The sequence below is a fragment of the Triplophysa dalaica genome, chromosome 24 (assembly GCF_015846415.1).
Source record: "Triplophysa dalaica isolate WHDGS20190420 chromosome 24, ASM1584641v1, whole genome shotgun sequence".
Lineage (NCBI taxonomy): Eukaryota > Metazoa > Chordata > Actinopteri > Cypriniformes > Nemacheilidae > Triplophysa > Triplophysa dalaica.
The window spans coordinates 9,314,199-9,334,697 of NC_079565.1; the positions used below are offsets into that span (position 1 = coordinate 9,314,199).

Consider the following 20,499-nt stretch of genomic DNA (forward strand, 5'->3'; position numbering starts at 1 on the left):
TATTTTACATGTGATCGCATGGGTTTCACATTGGAATTTAAACGGCATTCAAATTTATATTTAAAAAATAATCTTTTCACATGTGAATTTCATGTGGCTTATCTGTAAAGGTATTACAAGAATTCATTTTATAGTTATACATTCTTACTTCAAGCCAATCACAGTCTTTTTGTGTCTCATTTCTCTGCTCAGGATTTTCAAGGGAATAATACAAAGCTAAACAAGACATAAAAACTTCTTTCTCTTTAAAGCACATAACTTTAATAAAACTTGTTGCTGCATTTTATCGATTAGTCTGTAATGCCCCTTTTTTTCTTAAATCAACAATTATTATAGAGAGCTAGCCTACTTCCACCAACCGAATGACGGCCAAAGAAAGTAATCCATTTTCATTTAATATTTATCTCTATTCACCATGTCCTCCGACCACCTTTGTGCGATGAATATTTCATGCGTATCCAGGCATCTATCATTTAGATTCAGAGGTTCGCACAAGTATTCATGCCTATCCTGAGGGAAGGAAAAAAGATGCCGTCTTGTACGGAACGTACGATGAGCTTTCATTATCAAGAATCTGTTCGGCAAAGAACCACACGTGTGTCAAAGCGAGGAACCGAAACCGTGCTGCCGGCTACAACGTTCCAACTGCTTTGAACTCTTTTCGCTGAACACGGTCCCTGGACCATACAGCGCCGGATCACTGAACATTTTGCGAGATGATGTTACGCACTCTGCTCATCTCTTGCCTTAAGGTAGGTACTTCAAAACGGGAATTAAAGCTCCAGGTTCACAGTAAAAGTTGTGGAGCGAGTAATTCTGACTTGCTGATGACTTGTAATCTAAAGCAGAACTACACGTTTTGACCGAGGGCGACTGGCCAAGTGCTCCATTTACCTCTTGATATGGTCTTATTAGTGTCTTGGAGATGAAGGTATATTACTCGCACAGATTGGACAGGAGAATCTTTCTTACCATATGTGTCCATAATACCGTGTAAAACATTGCTGGCCTTATATTTATGTGATGCTTTTTAGGAATAAAGTGTAGGTCCATATTTCAAATCCTAAGCCAAGAACCACTATCACAGTTGTTCATAGTTTACTGAAATGTTATAAACTTTATAAGTCCACCAGACTGAGACATTAATGAGACAGTTCACCCAAAAATAAAAATTCTGTCATCATTTACTCATCCTCATGTTTTTCAAACCTCTATAACTTTCTTTCTTCTGCCAAATATAAGAGAAGATATTTTAAAGAATGTTGGTAAGCAAACAAAGACGACACCCATTGACTTGCACTGGTTTTACGTCTGTTCCAGGGCTGGCTAACTGATGGGTCAAATGCGGCCTGCCAATCATCTTTACCTGGCCCGCCTTAACATTTCAAATAAGTAGAGAGACTTTAAGAACTCTAGACGTTTGAAACGTTGCTACATTCGTTACGAAAGTATTTCCCGTGGCTCAAAGCGATTGACGTTTTATAAAGCGATTTGATCGGTCTTTCCAAGAAACATCATCATTTACAACGTTATAATCGGCAATCCACAGGCAGTTGGTTGGGCAAGCGATAGGTTGCTTTTCAAAGCGCATCTTGTGCCCTTAAAGGTAACAGCAGGAAGGGTAAAGCACGTGTTGTCTCAGATAAGGGAAAAGCTGTGTCGTTTTTATGACTAAATTCATTATGTATTATTTAAACTGACAAATTTACCAACTGTTCATATCCCTCCTAAACTCGCACTACAGAGGATCTGGCCTTCTAAGTGCATGGGGACATGAATGCGATTGGAATTCATATAATAGCGTTCAGTTTTTTGCTAAGATCAATTGAATCGCTTTATAATACGCCAGATTAACTTCAATGGGCAGTGATGTTCATAGATTTGACTTTCATTAATTCAATTAAATATCTTCATAAACATCTTCTTGAAAAAAACAATGCATGGTGAATAAATTAACAGGAATATTTTTTTGACGCTACAAGGAATATATAATTAAATTAAAAAGACAATATCCCTTTGAATTAAATATCATGAAAAGGCCAAAATATGATGCAATATTTGTGTGCATGTTTTAAAGGGGTCATTTGACACGGCTAAAACAAATATTATTGTTTGCTTTAGATGTAATACAATGTGTATACACGAGGTTAAAAAACGCTGTATTTTCCACATACCGTGCATGTTAGTATCTCCTCCTTGCTCCGCCACTCTGAACGAACTGATACTTTACAAAGCTCATCGCTCTGAAAAGCGAGGTGTGCTATGATTGGCCCGGTCACTAGTGCATAGTGATTGGTCGAATACTGCACGGTAATGTAACGCCTCTTATCATATTCAGTACAATGAGATTTACAAGACCGCCCACCTTACTTGCATATACATTTGGGCGGTCTTAGTCAAATCGCACCACAAAGTGACATACATGCGTGGGGGTGTGATTACACAAGGCGTTTCAGGCAGGTCTGGGTTCGCATTCGCTTTTATATAGAATGCATCTTTTGTATCGACACTTAAATTTTTGCAATTTTACGTGTCTAATACCTGCATTGGCAAGTTTATAACATACCAAAGACAAAGAAACAAACATATTTCTGCCATATGACCCCTTTAATATATAACTTATAAAATTAATAAATTGCAATAAATAACAGAAATACAAAATAACAGAAGAAATTAGAATATGGTAAAAAACCATATACTTTTCACACTTTTGGAATTTGAAGAAATGTAGTTGAAGACACCAGATCTTTACAGATTTCAATGGCTACTGCTGTCAAAATATCTTCTATCATGTTCTGGAGAAGAAAGAAAGTCATACAGGTTTGAAATAGCAAGAGGGTAAGTAGGCTAAGTAGGCTAAATGATGATGGTTTGGGTTAACTATCCAAAATATTTAAGTCGCTTTGGATCTGTTTAATGACCAATGTTTATTATATTTCATAACGTACCATCTCTTTTACATAGTTCCAAAAATTATATTTACTTAAATTATATAACAGCAAGTTTTCTAAATGCTAATGATAACCACGCTGTCAAGTCACAACCAAGACTCCACTTCAGCCATGATCAAAAGGCCCTGAGAGCCCATTCATAAACCGCTTTCTGCTTCATCTCAGAGGCTATAAAACCAATTTTGCAGTTTATGATTGGCTTTATTGCCGGAATTAAAGTCTTAATTAAAAGTCAGCAGAATGTATATCAGTGTGCACCAGATGATTGATGCCACCAATGAACAACCTTCAACGCATTCGGAATCTCATTTCACAATCACATCAAGCTGAGAAACACCAACACATGCGTTTTCCATCAACATAATGTCTCTCAAGTAGGATTTCAAGCAGAGACTTCACAGTGAGTTTGGAACACAGTATAGGTCTAAAGTGATAGGCTCCATCCAGATCTATATATATATATTTTTATTATTCTTCGGATGTTGTTATTGAAAGTAAAAATGATGCGATGAAAAAACACTTAGATAAGAAAAAATATATATATATTTTTCGTTCACGATGCCTGCTAATGGTAAGATTTGCCGGTCTTGAGGGATTGACTGCAGTAATGCATTCTCCATTTCTTTTGATATAACCGGATAAGTATTCTACAATTAAGGGCTTACAATAAATCATCTCTTGAAATCCCTTCATCCCTCCCAGATCATTGTCTAATGTTAGGTCTACTACAAAAGCAAAAAATGGTAAAAAAAAGCTGATTTTGTTTGTTTGTTAAATGGTTTTAGAAGATAAAGCAAATGTACAGCAGTGGATTCCAGATACAGTATGGATCAATATCCACAGACCTTTCCAAAAGTACACAAAAAAAAAACGTCAGGAAAACCGCCATTGTCCCTCGCATCAGCACCATAACTCACCATAGGCCACCACTTTTATTATTATTTACGGCAAAAAAATAAAACTTCCAACAGCGGGTGTCTCAGTATCTACGCCTTTGTTCTACTTAAACAAGTTTTGTAAAAAGATTAAAAAGTTTCCAGACGATTGCAGTCCTGGAGTAATAATGCGGAGCCCAAAGGGGTCCCTTTTAGGTCCTAAAAATAACTTCCGGTATTGCAAACGGAGAGCTGTGATCTCTCCCAGCTCATTTCATGTGGGAGACAAATGGTTCTTTGCTAAAGCAAGTGCTGTAGCAGCACTGTGAGGCTACGCAACTTATGAATGGCTTATTAAAAGATCCCTTTGTGCCATACTGAGAACACTGAGCAGAAGCTTGTGGACTTATTCCAATACTGTTTAGGCCATGAAGATGCGGCAGGTATCAGAGATTTATCGTCTACTGTATTTCACCTTGTACTGTATGTAAACAAACATCGTAATGTACTGTAAACACAGCAGTTTCCTGCAGGGAATAGGGAAGGTCAGATTCTCTTTAACTGTTCAGAAATACAGTGAGAGACAGACAGATCGGGTCAAATATGCCATGCTCCTCTGGTATAAATAAATATAAAAAAAATACTCAATTTTTTTACTTCAGCCACAAAAAAAGACAAAAAACATCAAAAGTTAATAAAAAAATTAAAAGTATGGACTATTTTAGTTTTTATTTATTTATTTATGTGGTTGTTTATATATATATGGAATTATTATTGATATGCGTCTTACGTGTTTTTTATTTATGCACTGTTTTTATTTTGTTTATTTGTTTTCGTTTTAATTACTTAATTATTTATTTACTTATGAACGTGTTTTATTTATTTGTTTGATGTATTTATTTATTATTTATTTATTTGAAAGTATAAACAATTGTATTTACTCATGTACTCTTTTTTATTTATGTATTTGTTTTAATTAATTCATTAATTTACTATTTATTTATGTATGGGTTTGTTTTACTTATTTATGTAAATGTTTTTGTTTATTTTTGCATTGGTTATTGATATTTTTATTCATGCATTTGTCTTTATGTAGTTCATTCATTGGAGTGTTAATCATTATGAACCGTCTATGAAAAAACAATCCTTTGGTGCTGCGTCAAAAAATATTTTTATTTTCATTTATCCATTTGGCAGATGCATTTATTTAAAGTGAGTTACACTTCATTCAAGCGATAAATCTTTTATCCATTTGCGTGTTCCCTGGAAATCAAACTCATATCTTTTACGTTGCCAGCGTAATATTCTACTTGATTGATCTACAGTAACACGATTGAGCTATACTCTCTGACTGGATTACCCAGCATTCTTCCACTTCTTCATGTTGTCTTATTTCCTAACATTATAAATCCACGGTTTCCTACAGATGCAACTATAGAATGGATATAAGCATCCAATTATGTTTGCCGCAACAGAAAACTGTAACAAGGAGTTGCCGTTAATTGCCAAACCGGAGATCCTCACAAACTCGAGAATGGGATGCGAAACCGCTAACACCCCGAATACTCAGGATAACAAGCACTACCGCTTCAGATCCGGCCAAAGCCTGCAATTTGCCTGGATCAAAACCGCAGGACCACAATCTGGCCACTTTGTCTTACTCAAATAATGGGATTCATTGCAGGGTGGGCAGGAGTATGCAATTGAATTTCTGCCTCATAGGAGTCACCTCAAACCGCTGTTGTTACCAGACTATATCACATTTCAATTCCGATCCAAAACAGAAAGGCATATATATTATCATCAAGTGAGTCTGAATTCTATTTCATTTAGTTAATGAAGGTCAGGCTTTGTATCATTTTTTAATGACAGGTATATCGGCACAAAGCCGCGTCTGAAAATCAAGTTGGTGGCAGATATTTGCTTGAATGGAATGTATGTGTTATTTTCCATAGTTTAAATTCAATCATCTTTTTAAAGCTGATGTGGTAATGTGTTTTTCAGTGTTACATTTTTTTATCCTCATTAAATCGCAGAAACAACAAATACTAAATAATTCACACGCCTCTGAAAAGTGTAAATGTTGTGTAAGCAACAATAATTAAACCAATTGTCTGAGTTTGAGGCGGGGCTTCCTGTTTGTCTGACAAAAGGAAGATGAAAAAACATTCAAGGAACACGTTTGAAAACAAGTCATTATCACTGTAATTGTGTTATGTGTACAAATGACACATTTCCTGTTTTACACAATTAAAAATGATCAAGATCTGTATTAATATCAATAAACATGATGTAGCTCGAAACCTCTTGAAATACTGAATTTATAAATATATATACTTTAAAAGTATATTTAAAAGTACCTTTTTGATGATCATAAAACATCTTTTGTGTTGAAAACTGGTTATGCGCTTTTAAATCGGGTCCAAAAACAAATACGGATTTAATGTTTTGATGTCCATCAACCGTGAGCACATCTAAACCTGTGAAACTCGCCACAGTCCCTTATCTCACACTGGAACATGCATTTGGTTTTGCAATTTACCTCAGCTGTGACATTTTGACCCCATTCTCAGTCTGTTCCTTCACTGCTACAGTCTGGCTACAGTGACGCCACTCCAGTGGAACAACAGCTCAAGGGATCTACTCTGGGTGTGTACGACGACAAACTGCTTTTTTTGTTAGTTAAATGTGAATTTTTGGATCTAGAGGGACAGTCAAGCACTTACGTACTTGTAGGAGAAACATTCATTATGATTCATTTTGATTTGATTCCAAAGCATCAGAAACTGTGCACAGCCATCAACTCATAAGTAAAAAAAGAAAGTTCAGATTCATATTTAATGGTGAATATTCAGTGACCGTATGCGTGCACTTTGTTACACTTGATTATATTTCTCAAAGGCTCCATGTGGCAAATACACAACAAGATGAATGACAAAACACTCTTGTATTGACATGCAATCTCATTAGGTCTCCCCCTGAGTTTACGGATCGATACAAATAAATCATTCAAAAGAACATAGCGTGAAACTCTTTTAGTTGAAGCTCCCCAGATATGAGCAGCAATTTTGAGATCTTAAATTTGTTACACTGACGTGTGCCATCTGACGCTCGGAATATGTACAATCCATACTATTGATTCGATCAAATCCAGCAGTCAAGGTCAGGGTGCTTGACAGTTACTTTAGAAAGTTCCAGACTTCTAAATCTTTCCATTTTTAAATGAACAGTTCATCCTAAAAGGAAAATTCTATCATCAATGACTCACCCTTGAGTTGTTCCAAACCTGTGTGGCAGGTTTGTGACCCCGGACGACAAACCAGTCTTATGGGTCAATTTTTTTAAATTGAGATGCTTGCATCATCCGAAAGTTAAATAAACGAGCTTTCTATTGATGTATGAGTTAGAATAGGACAATGTCTGGCGGAGATACAACCGTTTAACACTGAGGGTGCCAAAAAATTGAAATATTGAGAAAATTGCCTTTGAAGTTGTTAATCTGAGGCACTGTAGCAGGCCATCCATTCACAAAATTACGATATATTTTTGGCTTTTACTAAAAATGTTCCCGTTCTACTTAAGACTGGTGATCCAGGGTCACATATATTGGAAGAATGTTTGAAAGCAAACCGATCTGGGGCGCTATTGTCTTCCATAGTAGGGGAAAAACCACTATGGTAGTCAATGGTGCCCCAGAACTCTTTGATTTGTTCCATGTTCTTCAGGTTCTTTGTGTTCAACAGAACAAATAAATGGAACATCTTGAGGTTGAGCAAATGATGACAGAATTTTCATATTTGGGTGAACTATAACCCCAAGATGAAACACTGAGCCGTGGCATAGTGGACACATTGAGGCTTGGTGCTCACTTATAAGATGTAGGTTCGAATCTCTTTCTTTAACCAATGGCACAGATGGACTGTCCTATACGGCTGGGCAAGGGGTTCAAATGCAGATTTTCTGGCACTCTTTGCTTCCAAGAAGTTCATTGGTGTTGGCAGATGGCACTGGTTGTCTCATCAATCTGTTTTATGAGAAACAGGCAGAGCAGGTGCAGTTTTAATGACTAAATCTACCCCAAACCTTCAAAAGGTGAAGATAAGGGTTTGAAATGCAAGAAAGTAATTACATCACCAGAAATCATTCATTCCACTACATCATCCTTAGCTGTGACTATATAGCCTCATCTGAGGTGCTTCTCAGGGCAGAATTTCATCTCGCTTTATGTAAATTCGTCTTAATCCACGACGGTTTATGCTAAGCAGTGAGGTCAGCGGCTTAGCATCCCGGACGAAGATTTCCACCACTAAAGCTGACGTGTAGAGATAGTCGACATAATGTCAGGGATATGCGTTTTCTCGAAGAGAAGCCGGACTCCCCGCCGCTGTGATGGGCTCATTAAGCATCTTTAACATGAGGGAAAAAATGTCTGCTCAGAATCTGTGGGGGGGATTCGAAGAACAGACTCCAGTCTCAGTTACCTGTGGTGATGCTGCAGGTGTGAGTAATTGATTACTAGACGGGAATTTCACAACAGCAAACTCAGCAAAGAGAAAGAAAGACATCCAGCCATGTTACTTTTGATCATCATGGGACGGCCCACAGAGCTTAATGGGAACAGTAGCTTGCAGCCGCAGGCTCGGCAGCGCTGTGGGAGATATGCGTTGCGAAAGAGAGTGGAACTGAGTTTGTGCCTTAAAATCCCATTTTTTTTAGACTTAACTTCATCTGACTGAAATTTTGGATCATTTGAGGTGAATTGGGTTGTGCAATGATGACTGAGCGAGCACTATACTCCAAGATAGATTGCAAAGTTGTTGTGCTGTTGTTGAGTAAGTAGAGCGCTTATAGTTTAATGGGTAAGAGAGTGTTGTGCTAGAAGCATCAAGGTCAGGGGTTTGAGATGTATTTTAAGATAATAGCTATACCGTAAATGTAAACAAATACATGCATCTGTGTCAACCTCTTTTGACGGTCTTTGCAAAGTATTCCTGTATTGCTGTTATGACTTTTAGTAAGCCAAAAATAGAAACATGTCCTATTTGGGCAAATCGTATTCAGTGCTAGTGAAGATGAAAAATATGCGATGAGGTTTTTTTTTGTAGAATACAAATGAGGAAAAAATGAAGAGCTGGGATGCATTTTAAAGGCAAAACTGGAGTGATCTCTTAATTTTTCTGCAGACGTGTCTTGAAATCCTCTCTTCCTCGCTTGCTCAGTAAGAAAATATCAATGTTTTAGTTTACTACAAAATTAAAACTGACAATGTTTCTGCTTATAGAAATGAAAATATAAAGTGGTAAAAAAATGATTGAAAAAGCTTAAACTAAACAAAACAACAAAAATTTAAAATAAATGAATCTTATATTGCAACACTAAAAAAACTATAATAATAATAAAATGACAATTTTGCTAACAATTTAACTGACATTACAACAAAAAATAAAAATAAAAAAATAAACTAGTGTAACGATATGTTTAAGTCGGATCCTTTGAATGAAAACATTTAGAGCTATTTGAATCATTCATTCACAAATCAAACTGGTTTCTCACTTAAAGGTCCAGTGTAGGTAATTTTGAGGCATCTAGTGGTTTGGAATGGGTAAGCCCCTCCCCTCGAACGCAGATGAGCCAATGGCAGTTGAATATGAGGAACTCGGACAACTTAAGGTCTCAGCACCCTATAGAAACATTGTAAGATCCGAAGATCTTGTCGGTTTTCTGGTGTTTTATGCAACAACCAAAAAAAAGGGTTCAAACGATGTGCCTGGTGTACACTAATTCTAGGTATCCTAAATGCATGAGGACTGGAATTTGTTTTATATCCTAAACACACACGAAAAGAGCGAATTGTTGGCGCAGTAGCCCGATTCAACTCCAATCCCAGTGAAGACAAAAACGTTCGTTTTCTGGTCGTCATACCAGTTCGGTAAGTTATAGTTTTCATCTGCAGTTCGTTTATCTCATCTTGTGCTTCAGTATCGTATCTCTGGCTAAAACTAGTTAAGTTAGTGTGTCCATGCTAACGTACAAACCTAAATGCTAACTGTTCTCACAGCACGTGCATTGTAGGTCATAAACGGTCCACGGTCTCATAAACGGTTCAGTGTCTCTCCATATTAAACTGGTTAAATGTAAATTAATCTAATCTTACCCTGCGGTACATGAACAGTTGCTCCTAGATGTTGTCATCTGAGATCGTGACTTCTCCCTTCTCTGTAAACCCTCTCTTCCAAATAAAATTTGTTATCAACCATATTTATTTTAAAATTGTTTATACTTAAGTCCCACTTGAATTGTCTTCGATGACAGAGTGTGTCCAAAATGTACCAAAACAACTTCGGAAAATGTTTTCATACTGACAGCTGCCATTGAAAGACTTTAGGAAGTCCGGTTGCTTGTCGGAGTTAGCAACAGTAACTAAGGGGGGCGGGGTTTACCGATAGGTCAATTGCAACCAACGGCTCATTCCACTCTTCCCTTCGAAGGACTACGTCTGACACAAAACTAAGATGTTGTCGCGTTTTTGCTTCTTTGCCGAATTATGCGGAACACACTCTGAAGAGCAGTTTGTCCCTTTAGGGCTACTGTAGAAACAACATGGTGAATTCCACGTATATAGACAGAAATTGTTCATTCTAAGGTGATAAAAACACAACGCGTCATTATATAAGGTCTTTATACGCCTCTGAAGAAATAGTTATCTATATTATATTGCAACACCTTTAAAATAACATTGACAGCAGCTAACAAGAGATGAAGACAGTCAGTAAATAACTTCTGTTCCACACAAAAAAGACAACGTCTGACGTAAGAAGACTTAGTGCTCGAGTCATCTGAAGGCCTTTCATGATACATTTATGATTTGTTCTTTTGATTCCAGCCCCAGTCTCCATTCACTTTTCATTACACAGAATTTTTCTTTGGTGAACTGTTCCTTTTATCCCAAGCCACTGCAAGCAAACCGTCCCTCCTCTCAGGAATGCCTGCTAAAAGACTAGTCACAAAGATTTGGACGTTTTCCAAAAAACGAATGCGAACAAACAAACACAAACAGAGCGCGAGCGAACGTCTGTTTTCTTACAAACACGCGCTCCGCTGTACAGCTACAGAGGCAGTCTGTTAAATCTACTGTATAACACATAACCAGAAGGAGCTGGTCACACACGGTTTCACATGCTTTTCACAATCATGTAACAAGATTCCTCAGACTGATGAGACATTTCAGAGAGACAGATTGTACCGTTTTAAATAACTCATAAGTGCGAGCACAACACAAATGGGCGCGTGGTTGTTTCCCAGGGGGAAAAAAATGAACGTTTGTTTTCCACATCCATAAAAGTGCTTTTTTTCTGAAGAAGTAAATTGTATATTGCCGTCATTTTTCATGATTATTGTTGCTAACGCGCCATTTACATAAAGATTATATTGCAGCGCTGGTGTGAGGAACTTTCCAAACAGCGTGGTAATAATGTAGCGGGCTTTCGATATGATGAAGAGGGTCACTTTCCACACTGCAAGGCTTCATTGCGCGCCAATCAGGCCGAGAGATGAAAATTAATAGCATCTGGTTACTGCTTGTTTATTCAAGATATAATTAACTGCCTGTTATTACTGTTCTGGAGACAGATTTGTTTTTAACCACTGATAAGGGGTGCGTTTCTAAAGGGGGAGAGCGGAGATCGTGTCCGAGGATGATTTGCACGGAATACATTATGCATTTTTCAGCGTGATGTCAAGTTGACTTTTATCTTTGGGTTTTGAGGGGAAAAGAACACATGCGACTATTATGAATGAGTATTATGTATTGTCTCTGTAATTGGCTGTTTCGAAGAGAAAAGAACCTTAAAATTGCATCTACATAATGCATCATTAGTTATTAGTGTTGTATTTAATATTAGGCTTTGAAATGAAGCACAGAGGCTATTTCACCACATATGGTTATACAATAGGCCGACAATGAAAAATACTGAGACCACACACAATAAGCTGAAATGCAAAAAGCTAAAATTATGAACAATAACTGGGGTTGGGACCAGGAGTGTAAAGAAAGGGAGTTGAAAATATTTTGAACACTTTCAAAACTATATTTGTATTTGTGTTTTTGCATGTAGCATAACGGAACAATGGTTTTATTTGACATCACTCTTAAAACTGTTGTGTTTAAGATAACACAATATGTCTATGATTGAGCACATCTTTGTGTCTAGTTAAGGAAAACACACATTTTGTTGAACACCCTTTCATTTATTTAACAAAGAACATTGCAAAATTACTTATTTCTGTGATATTTCTGGAACAACATATTTTGTGTTATTTGTAACACAACTTGCGTCGTCACAACACAAACTGAACACATAATGACACACAATATATTAAAAATAACAAATAATGTGTTAAATAGCATAACACAAACAATCCTTTAACACACCCTTTTACATTATCCGTAAATTTCAAAATAAAAGTCTGTGCAAATGTTAAAACACAGGTAAAACTAATACATAATAAATATGAAATATGATCCATTTGAAATAAAAACTGTCACATTAAAACATTAAATATCATGCTCTACTTTTAAGGATTGTTAAAGTTGAAATACTGTTAAAATCATTTAGAATCATGGTACTGTAAACACAGTATTATCAAAGTATTATCAAGTATTATCACTGATTAAGTTTACAATTTAATTATTCAAATTAGCTTGGACCCAACGGTATCCATCGCCACAGTGAAAGATAAAGTAATTCTAAAGTTTGTAAAATTTTAGAGAACTTGAGTGAGAAAAGTTTGGGACACTAACAAGGTACGTGTAATGTACTGTACTGTACTGTAATGTACTCATAAGAACCACATATAAAATATGAGTGTTGTAAAGAGAGAGGTTTTAACCATTTTTGCTCTTTAGAAAAAGACCTGAATAATAATGTTCAGTAATAACACGATATCAAAAATCATGGTTTAAAATATCACGGTTATTGATAATTCCGTCATACTGTATTTTGACAGCCCTAGTTATGATATATTACTGTACGTTCCTTGACACCACCACGATACTGTTTCACAAGCTTTTCATCGGCAAATCAAGTTTAAAACAAGTTTCACATATACCTACTTAACTATCAAAAGAAAAAAAAACATCTACACTGTCTCACAGCTGAGCGCTCACACTCACGGGACCAAACAAATCTGATGATCTCAGAGAAACGATTTTAATCACTCGCATGTGCCTCATCTTGTAATTGTATTGTCATAATTACAACATAATTAATGTGGCACGTCAACGTCTACATGAGCAACGGGGGCAATAAATTGCAATAATGAATCAATCATGCAGCACTAGTTGACCGCGACACCATTATGATGCTTACAGGGATTCCATTACTCGACCTATTCCTGTAATTACATCCTTCTGCTATCAAAACCCATTCTTTTCATTTAGCTCTTTTCTTAAAGATAAGCTTGTGTGTAATTGTGGAAGTGTGCTATCGGTGATGCTATGTATTACTGCAGTGTTGTGTGGGAAGGCAAATATGGGCCATTAAAACCCATGTGATGTGTGGAGAAGTGAACTATGGGTAAACAACAATGAGCACAAGTCCCCAACGCAGAGAAGAAGATTAAGTTAGTTTGCAGACAGATTTTTAGTTCGCAATTAAATCCAGATTCTTTGAATTTTTTCACCTGTAATTGAAATTCTTTTCATCAGTTGTCCTATCTGTGCTACTTACAAAACGCCAAAATACGAACTTTTAAATTCTGTCATAATTTAGTCACCCTTAGGTTGTTGCAAACCTGTACAAATGTATTTGTTCTGCTGAACACAAAGGAAGAATTGTCAGTAGAATTTAGAAGAATGTCAGTAACTAAACAGATCTCATACCCCATCGACTCACCCTGCTATGGCAGTGAATGGGGGAGGCGATCTGTTAGGTTACTGACATTCTTATAAATATCTTCCTTCCTGTTCAGCAGAGCACAATACATTTATACAGGTTTGCAAAAACCTGATTGTGACTAAATGATGACAGAATTCATTTGGATAAACTATCCCTTTAACATAATAAACATGGTTAAACAAAAAACAAAAACAAACAAAGTTGAAGCTTGCCATACTCTGTAAACATGATGAATAGTGTTCAGCATTGCAAAACCTAAGCTCAACTCTCCTTTCATGGTTGTAAGCTAAAAACCCCTGCAAGATGCAACTCCGATTTATTTGAACTGCTTGACCTTTCTTCCGTCGAGACGGCAAATTTCCTTTCCATCTCACTGTCAAAGCATGTAATTCAGTCACAGTGATGTTTTGTGTACAGCAACATTGGTCAGCAAGCTCGGAAAAGCTTCGTACCACAAATCAGTATGATGGACAGTATGCTTTCTTCCTCAACTTGATTTTTTTCACAGTTTTCCATCAAACATCAGAAGTCTATTCCTAATAAGAAGGAAATAACGCATGTTTTCCTTGCCTATTTAAGAGTTAGATGTACTATCACGACACCAAAATCCAACCAGACTATCTGCTACACTAAATCTGCAAAAACATATTTCGTAATTGTTCTGTTATTGGCGCCACAATTATAAGCACATTAACATATTGGTGACCACATTTACACAGTGGTGTCCTAAAAGTATACAATTACTAGTGTAATGCTTTTATTTTCTACGTGAATACCTTTTTGTTTCAAATTTAATGACATCATGCACATGTGATGGCACGGACTTCACATGTTTGTGCAAAAACTGTTATCACTGCATGATCCGAAAAATGTGACGAAAGAATCTTATGTACTTCAATGAAAGCAAAAACATCAGAGCATTTGTTTACAGGAGTTAACAAGGGCAATCTCTAGTGAAAACTTTAAAACATGATGCCTTAAAGTGACAGTTCACCCAAAAAACCCATTTGTCATTTCAAACCCATGTGACTTTCTTTCTTAAAGTTTCCTAAAAATAACCGGCACCCTTTGACTTGCACTGGTTTTTTGTCCAAACAGTGAATCGGTGCCGAAGCTGTTCGTTTTTTTTTTTTTTAAGTACAATCAAATTGGCTTTACATGTCAACTTACTATTTAAAATTTAGTGGTTCACCGTGTGAACTATACAGGTTGCCAAAAGGTTAGCCAATTATAACAGAGGTTATTATAAAGAGACGTCTTAAAAAACTGTAGCAAAAACAGTCTATAATATCAAAAGTCAGAGAAAAGGTCAAAAATGCTCACATAAAGCTAGATTATAATATATAACATGCACAGGAAAATTAAAATGCTACCAAGGTGAAAAACATAGCCGCTTCGACTCAACGACATCACACCAGTCGACAAAAAAGTTAATCTGCTGCCATAAGCACTGAATTCTCACTTTTGCCATATTTGTATTGTATGTTTTAAATGGTTCTCACCGACTTCTCTGGAGATCTGGACGAAAGCCTCCACTCCGCTTTCTCCATAATTCCCCTCAGATGCCAACGTGGAGACGTAGTTCCAGCCCATGGCGGTCACGATGTCCAGCATGGCTTGAGCTTGGTAGGAATCAGGCGGCACAACCCGAGAGAAGAAGTCGTACCGGGTATTATCGCTCAGCTCGGGCGCTGTGGATGCATAGCTGATCTGAGGGATCTGTTACGGAAGGAGAAAGAACAAACTGTAATGTAAAAGCTTTTTGACAATCAGAAGCCAAAATATAAGAAATGAAAAGTTCACACGAAAAATGTAAGAATATATTCACTATCTCAAAAAGTAGAGTTTATTTTGTCAGGCTAAAAGTTTCAGCCATCCTCCAAACGCAAAGTTAATGGTGAAGCACAGCCTGAAGCTACACGGATGATGCAGGACCAATTAAAGCAACCAAAGACCTCTAGGTGGACTTATAACACATGCAACCCGCAAAATAAGTTTTGCCCAAAGCTATCGATGCAAAACACAGCCATCCTGTGTGGAGACGCTAAACGTGAAACAAGACAAATCAGGCGTTGTGGTAGAAAGAAGGGACTTGAAGCCTGCCAGAAGGCAGGTTGGGTAATGGCTTGTGGTGGCGATTGATGGTCTGATTGATTTCTCCTCAGCCAAAAGGCCAGGCTGTCAGGTGGAGAACCAGAGGCTGAGCTCATCTACATTCATCACAACAGCACGGCAGCCGAGAACCAGGCCCAAATACAAATGCCACTTGCTGGCTGGCAAATCAGGCACTGACACTTTTGGGCCTGCAACAACGGATAGGAGGCTTGTAAATACAAATGTCACGGATGTGTTGACATGGAACGTGTGGGTGTTATTTGTGACTGAGTAAAGGGGGTTCTGTGTGATTTTGGGGAAGTGTTATATTAAAGATTTAGCACATTAAAACCTAAATGCGGGACTATTTTCAACTCGATGCGTCACCGAAGCGACTAGGAAAAATGTGAACGCCGCAGACACGACCGCGTCGCTCCCTATTTGTGCAAAATGTGAATTGCCCTTTAGACTGGCTGTTGTTTGCTTTAGTTACATATGATGATTAAGTGAAAAGTAAAAATATAATGTGAATATCTTTTATTACTGTAGCATAGTTCAAAGTAGGGAAGGAAGGAGGCGGGAACCAGCAAACATTTAACAAAATGTGATCAAAATAAAAAAACAATAACACGGAAGTAAAAGACCGGCAGTCGACCGTGAGGTGTCTCAAAATATCTTATTTTGTTTTCCACAGAAAAAAAGAGTCACATGGAGATTTTGAATGACATGAGGGTGAATGAACAACAGGATTATTATTTTGGGGTGAACCATCACTTCAAAGGAGCGTTTTGATTTAAATTTGATGCTGGTGTTGGAAATTAGTTGATGTTTGACTAAATAATGTAGGAGCATTCAGGTTAACCAAAATGTGAGTACAGGAAGTAAAATATGAAATGTTGAAAAAAAGTTATCCAAACCAGTAATGCTAAAACAGAAGTTCATTCACCCAGGGAAAATAATATAAAAGATTTAAAAAAAATGTAATAATAGTAATGCATTTGTTCGCTTTTATGAGTCAAAACTGTTTTCTGTGGTATCTGACAACTTCAAAGATCTTCTAAAAGAACTTCACAACATTCCTTTGAAGTCGAAATTCAGGCATTCAAAGGATTATCTTTATGGGCAAAGCACATAAACTACAAACTATTAAAATAATTTTAAGTAAATTTTAAATGTAGTCTAAATAAATCTTTTTGCATTGATTGTTACCATATCACATGTAAAGACATGTTTTCACATACGCATACCTAAAGCCGCGAGTGTCATTTCCACGTGAATATCATGCCCGTTTGACACTTCTATGTTTTGTCAATTCATCTGGTAGTATATTGAATGGCTCATGGTCTCGCTTTAAAAACAAGACATTGGTCAACTGTTTAAACTCTACCCTCAAGGCCAGGTCGGGAACATTTCATTCATGTCTATGTATCAAGAGTTTGGGTGGTTTCAAATGCCTCTTTTCACACTTAGCCTTCAGTGTTTGAGTTTAAGATTTCCTTGAAACGATGGCTGTGGAACTCAATTTAACGCATGTTTTTTGAGATCAATACAATATTACAGATCCACAAAAGAGACCGAAAATGTCTGTAAAGCGGGCACTAGGGAAATCAAATCTGATGTTTTTTATAAAATAATGTAATATCACTGACGGGGAGAAGCAAATAACCTTCATCAGCACTGCAGTAAACAATTTCTTCATGCAACACTATTAAAAAAAAAATGAATACTAGTTTGCAATTTCATGTAAATGACATTGAGTTAGAAACCCATAAACGTGGTTAACTTTCGATTCATGAAAGCATGATGTGTGATTAGGCAATACAAAGGCTAAAAGGGTCTAACTAAATTAGTTTGAGGGCCTGATACTCCAAATAAAAAATAGCGGGCCAAAACATTTCAGTTTAATTATCAAATCACTTATATTGAAAGTCTAACATTCAGTTGAAAAACGAAATAAAAAGTACTAGTGTGTTAATTAACATTACGATAATAGTAGATATTTAATTATTATGTATTAAGGTCGCTTGAAGTGAACATGAGTTTGCGGCAATAAATCAAACACATTGAAAATAATTTAATTTGACGGCTACTGCTTTCACAAAGATAAAACAAAGGATGAACATTAAAAAGATCGGCTTAAGGCTGTATTCTTTACAGATATAAGAGAACTGACATGTACATAATTAAAAAAAAAATCCTTAAAACCATAGTGCTAAAAAATAATCCTTTTCATTGTTCTGAAAGTGTTTGAAGTAAAACAGAGCCAGTGAAATTCTCTGACATCTGTGCATTGGTCAACAAAGAAGGATCTTGGTTGAATAATGTTTATAAAAGAGATGTTTTTAACTTCGATCAAATACCGTGTGTAGAAATAGACATCAATATACAGCTGCAAAAAATAGACAATTTAAAAAGTATTTTTAGTTTTTCAGAATTTACCATTTATAGGTGATTTATAGGTTTGACTTGGACTGGAATGGCCACAATGCTGATAAAATGAAAATCAAATGGTCTCTTGATTTATTTCTGTGGCTGTACGTAGGTGTAATGGTACCTTACATTTTATGACCACTACAGATTCTGAACAAACAAGACACATTGGTTTATTAAATAAAACAATATCATGCAGTTAATTTCTGTGTAGTCTACTTAAAGGTTCAATTTTCATCATCCACATTAAGTCCCTGTGTCACTGAGCTGATAAACTGATAACACTAATGTGAATAACTAAAATAAGTGTGCATTTAAGTAAATGTACCACCAAAATCAGTCTGATATATTTGAAGATTAAAATACGACCCACAGGAGTCCTGGTCTAAAATATCAGGCTTATTTGACTACTACGTTTTTGAAATAGCGTCAAAAGTTCAAGAACACAAAGAGAGTTTAAAGCAATTGCGACACATGATTGTGGCATTTCAAACGGCGCAATTTGACTGTCTGTAATTTTGCTATTTCATGGCTGCGTTATTCTGAAAGCATCTGCGGTCATCAGACGTCTCATGAGTCCTGTCTGAAAAGTGAAGAATGACGGTGAGAGAAAGTCTTGCAGTCTTGAGATTTCATCACTGCTACATACAGATGTTACACGACTGGCCTGCACCTACCAGGGATTTGGCACTGGCCATAAACCAACTCAAAGTTGATTTGAATCCCAGCTTAAGGTCTGATCCCTCTATTTCCTGTCAAAATCTTTACTCTCCTGTCAAAATAAAGGCATGAAAGCCCAAAAATATAACTAATGAATGCTGAATATGAAGTTGTAGGAAAATCCCAACCTTAATTTAAGATGGCAATCATGTTTTTGAAATGTTAGTTTCATTTGCATTGGATAGACCACCCTAAAAAAGATTAGTTTAATTCATATTTAAAGGAGTCATGTGACACGGCTAAATCGAACATTATCGTTTGCAATGTTTATACATGATTTAAGGTAAAAAAAAATATTTTGCACGTTTGTATCTCCGCTTTGCCCCGCCTCTCTGCAACGCGTATATCAAAAAAATGCTCATCGCTCTGAAAAGCGAGGTGTGCTATGATTGGCCAGTTAACCAGTGCGTAGTGATTGGTCGAATACTGCAAGCGTGTGACGGAAATGTTACACCTCTTACCATATTTGGAACATCACGTTCCAAAGCAATAACTGACAGGTACGGCCCCCTAACTTGCTTGTACATATGGGTGGTCTTAGTCAATTCATACCACGAACTGTGATTTGTGGGAAACAAGCAACAATTAAAACTAAAAACGTAAAATTGTACCTAGAAAGTTTTGGTGATGTTTGTCTTTTCTTATTCAAATAGATTAGAGCTGTCCCATACCCATTCATTGCATGTAGGCAGGACGGCCACCCAAAAAAAAAACTTAGCAAAGCTTAACTACTGTTTCAAAGTAACCCCAACAGCCCTGAAATCCATGAAATTAAAATCTTGGAATTTTTAGAACTCTGAATGCTGAAGCTTTTTGTTTACCGGTTGAAATCGTCTTTATCTCTGCGAAACGAAGCACACAGTTATGTGTATTTGCCTCCATAATGGAGCTGTCAAATCTGGAGACTCACTGGACGCTGATAGATTACATTTAGACAATACTAATTAACCCCTCGCTTGACCTTCATTTAAAACACTCGCTGGAAAGAGAAGTGAACGCAAATTGCTGCAGAGTGAAAGATGTCTGCATTTAATCATTTGCTCATTCGCTTTCACCGCTTGTCCACAATTACTATTCTGCGATCTTCAAAGGAAGTTTCGATTTATGTTGCAAAGCTAGGACAATACAGTGGCACTTTTGGCAGCCTATGACAAAACTTCCTGTTAGGTCTGCGGGAGGTAGATCATCCCTAACCGGATATAATTAATTACATCAGATCTGCCTGTTAAGCTTTTTGTAAATATGCATCAGGTTTAAGTTCTTAATACCGGTTTAGTCTACCGGGGTGATATTTATTCAGCGATCACGTTGTTGTCTCAGGTTGGCGTCATGTGCAGCTATAGATGTTTGATCTGGGGGATCTCGGGCATGGTGTGAAAATGTCAGAGTTATTTGTTTGACAGACAGATGCATGTCAACGCAAGTGAGACAGACAAAATTGCCCGGTTACAAAAAATCTGCAGTCTTCTATGTTAGACTTCCTAATAGGTCACAAGATGTCATTCAAAACCCTCAGTTGCGGGTAAGATAAGT

General features: G+C 36.8%; 1 protein-coding gene across 3 annotated transcripts in view; it reads right to left on the minus strand.

Moving 5' to 3' along the window:
• Positions 1-20,499, minus strand: part of grm8b (glutamate receptor, metabotropic 8b) — a 127,478-nt gene that overhangs the window by 70,127 nt on the left and 36,852 nt on the right. For all 3 annotated transcript variants that reach the window (XM_056739852.1, XM_056739850.1, XM_056739851.1), the window contains exon 3: positions 15,225-15,441. In XM_056739852.1, coding sequence (XP_056595830.1) covers positions 15,225-15,441 — 217 coding nt within the window. The remainder of the gene's footprint in view (positions 1-15,224; positions 15,442-20,499) is intronic.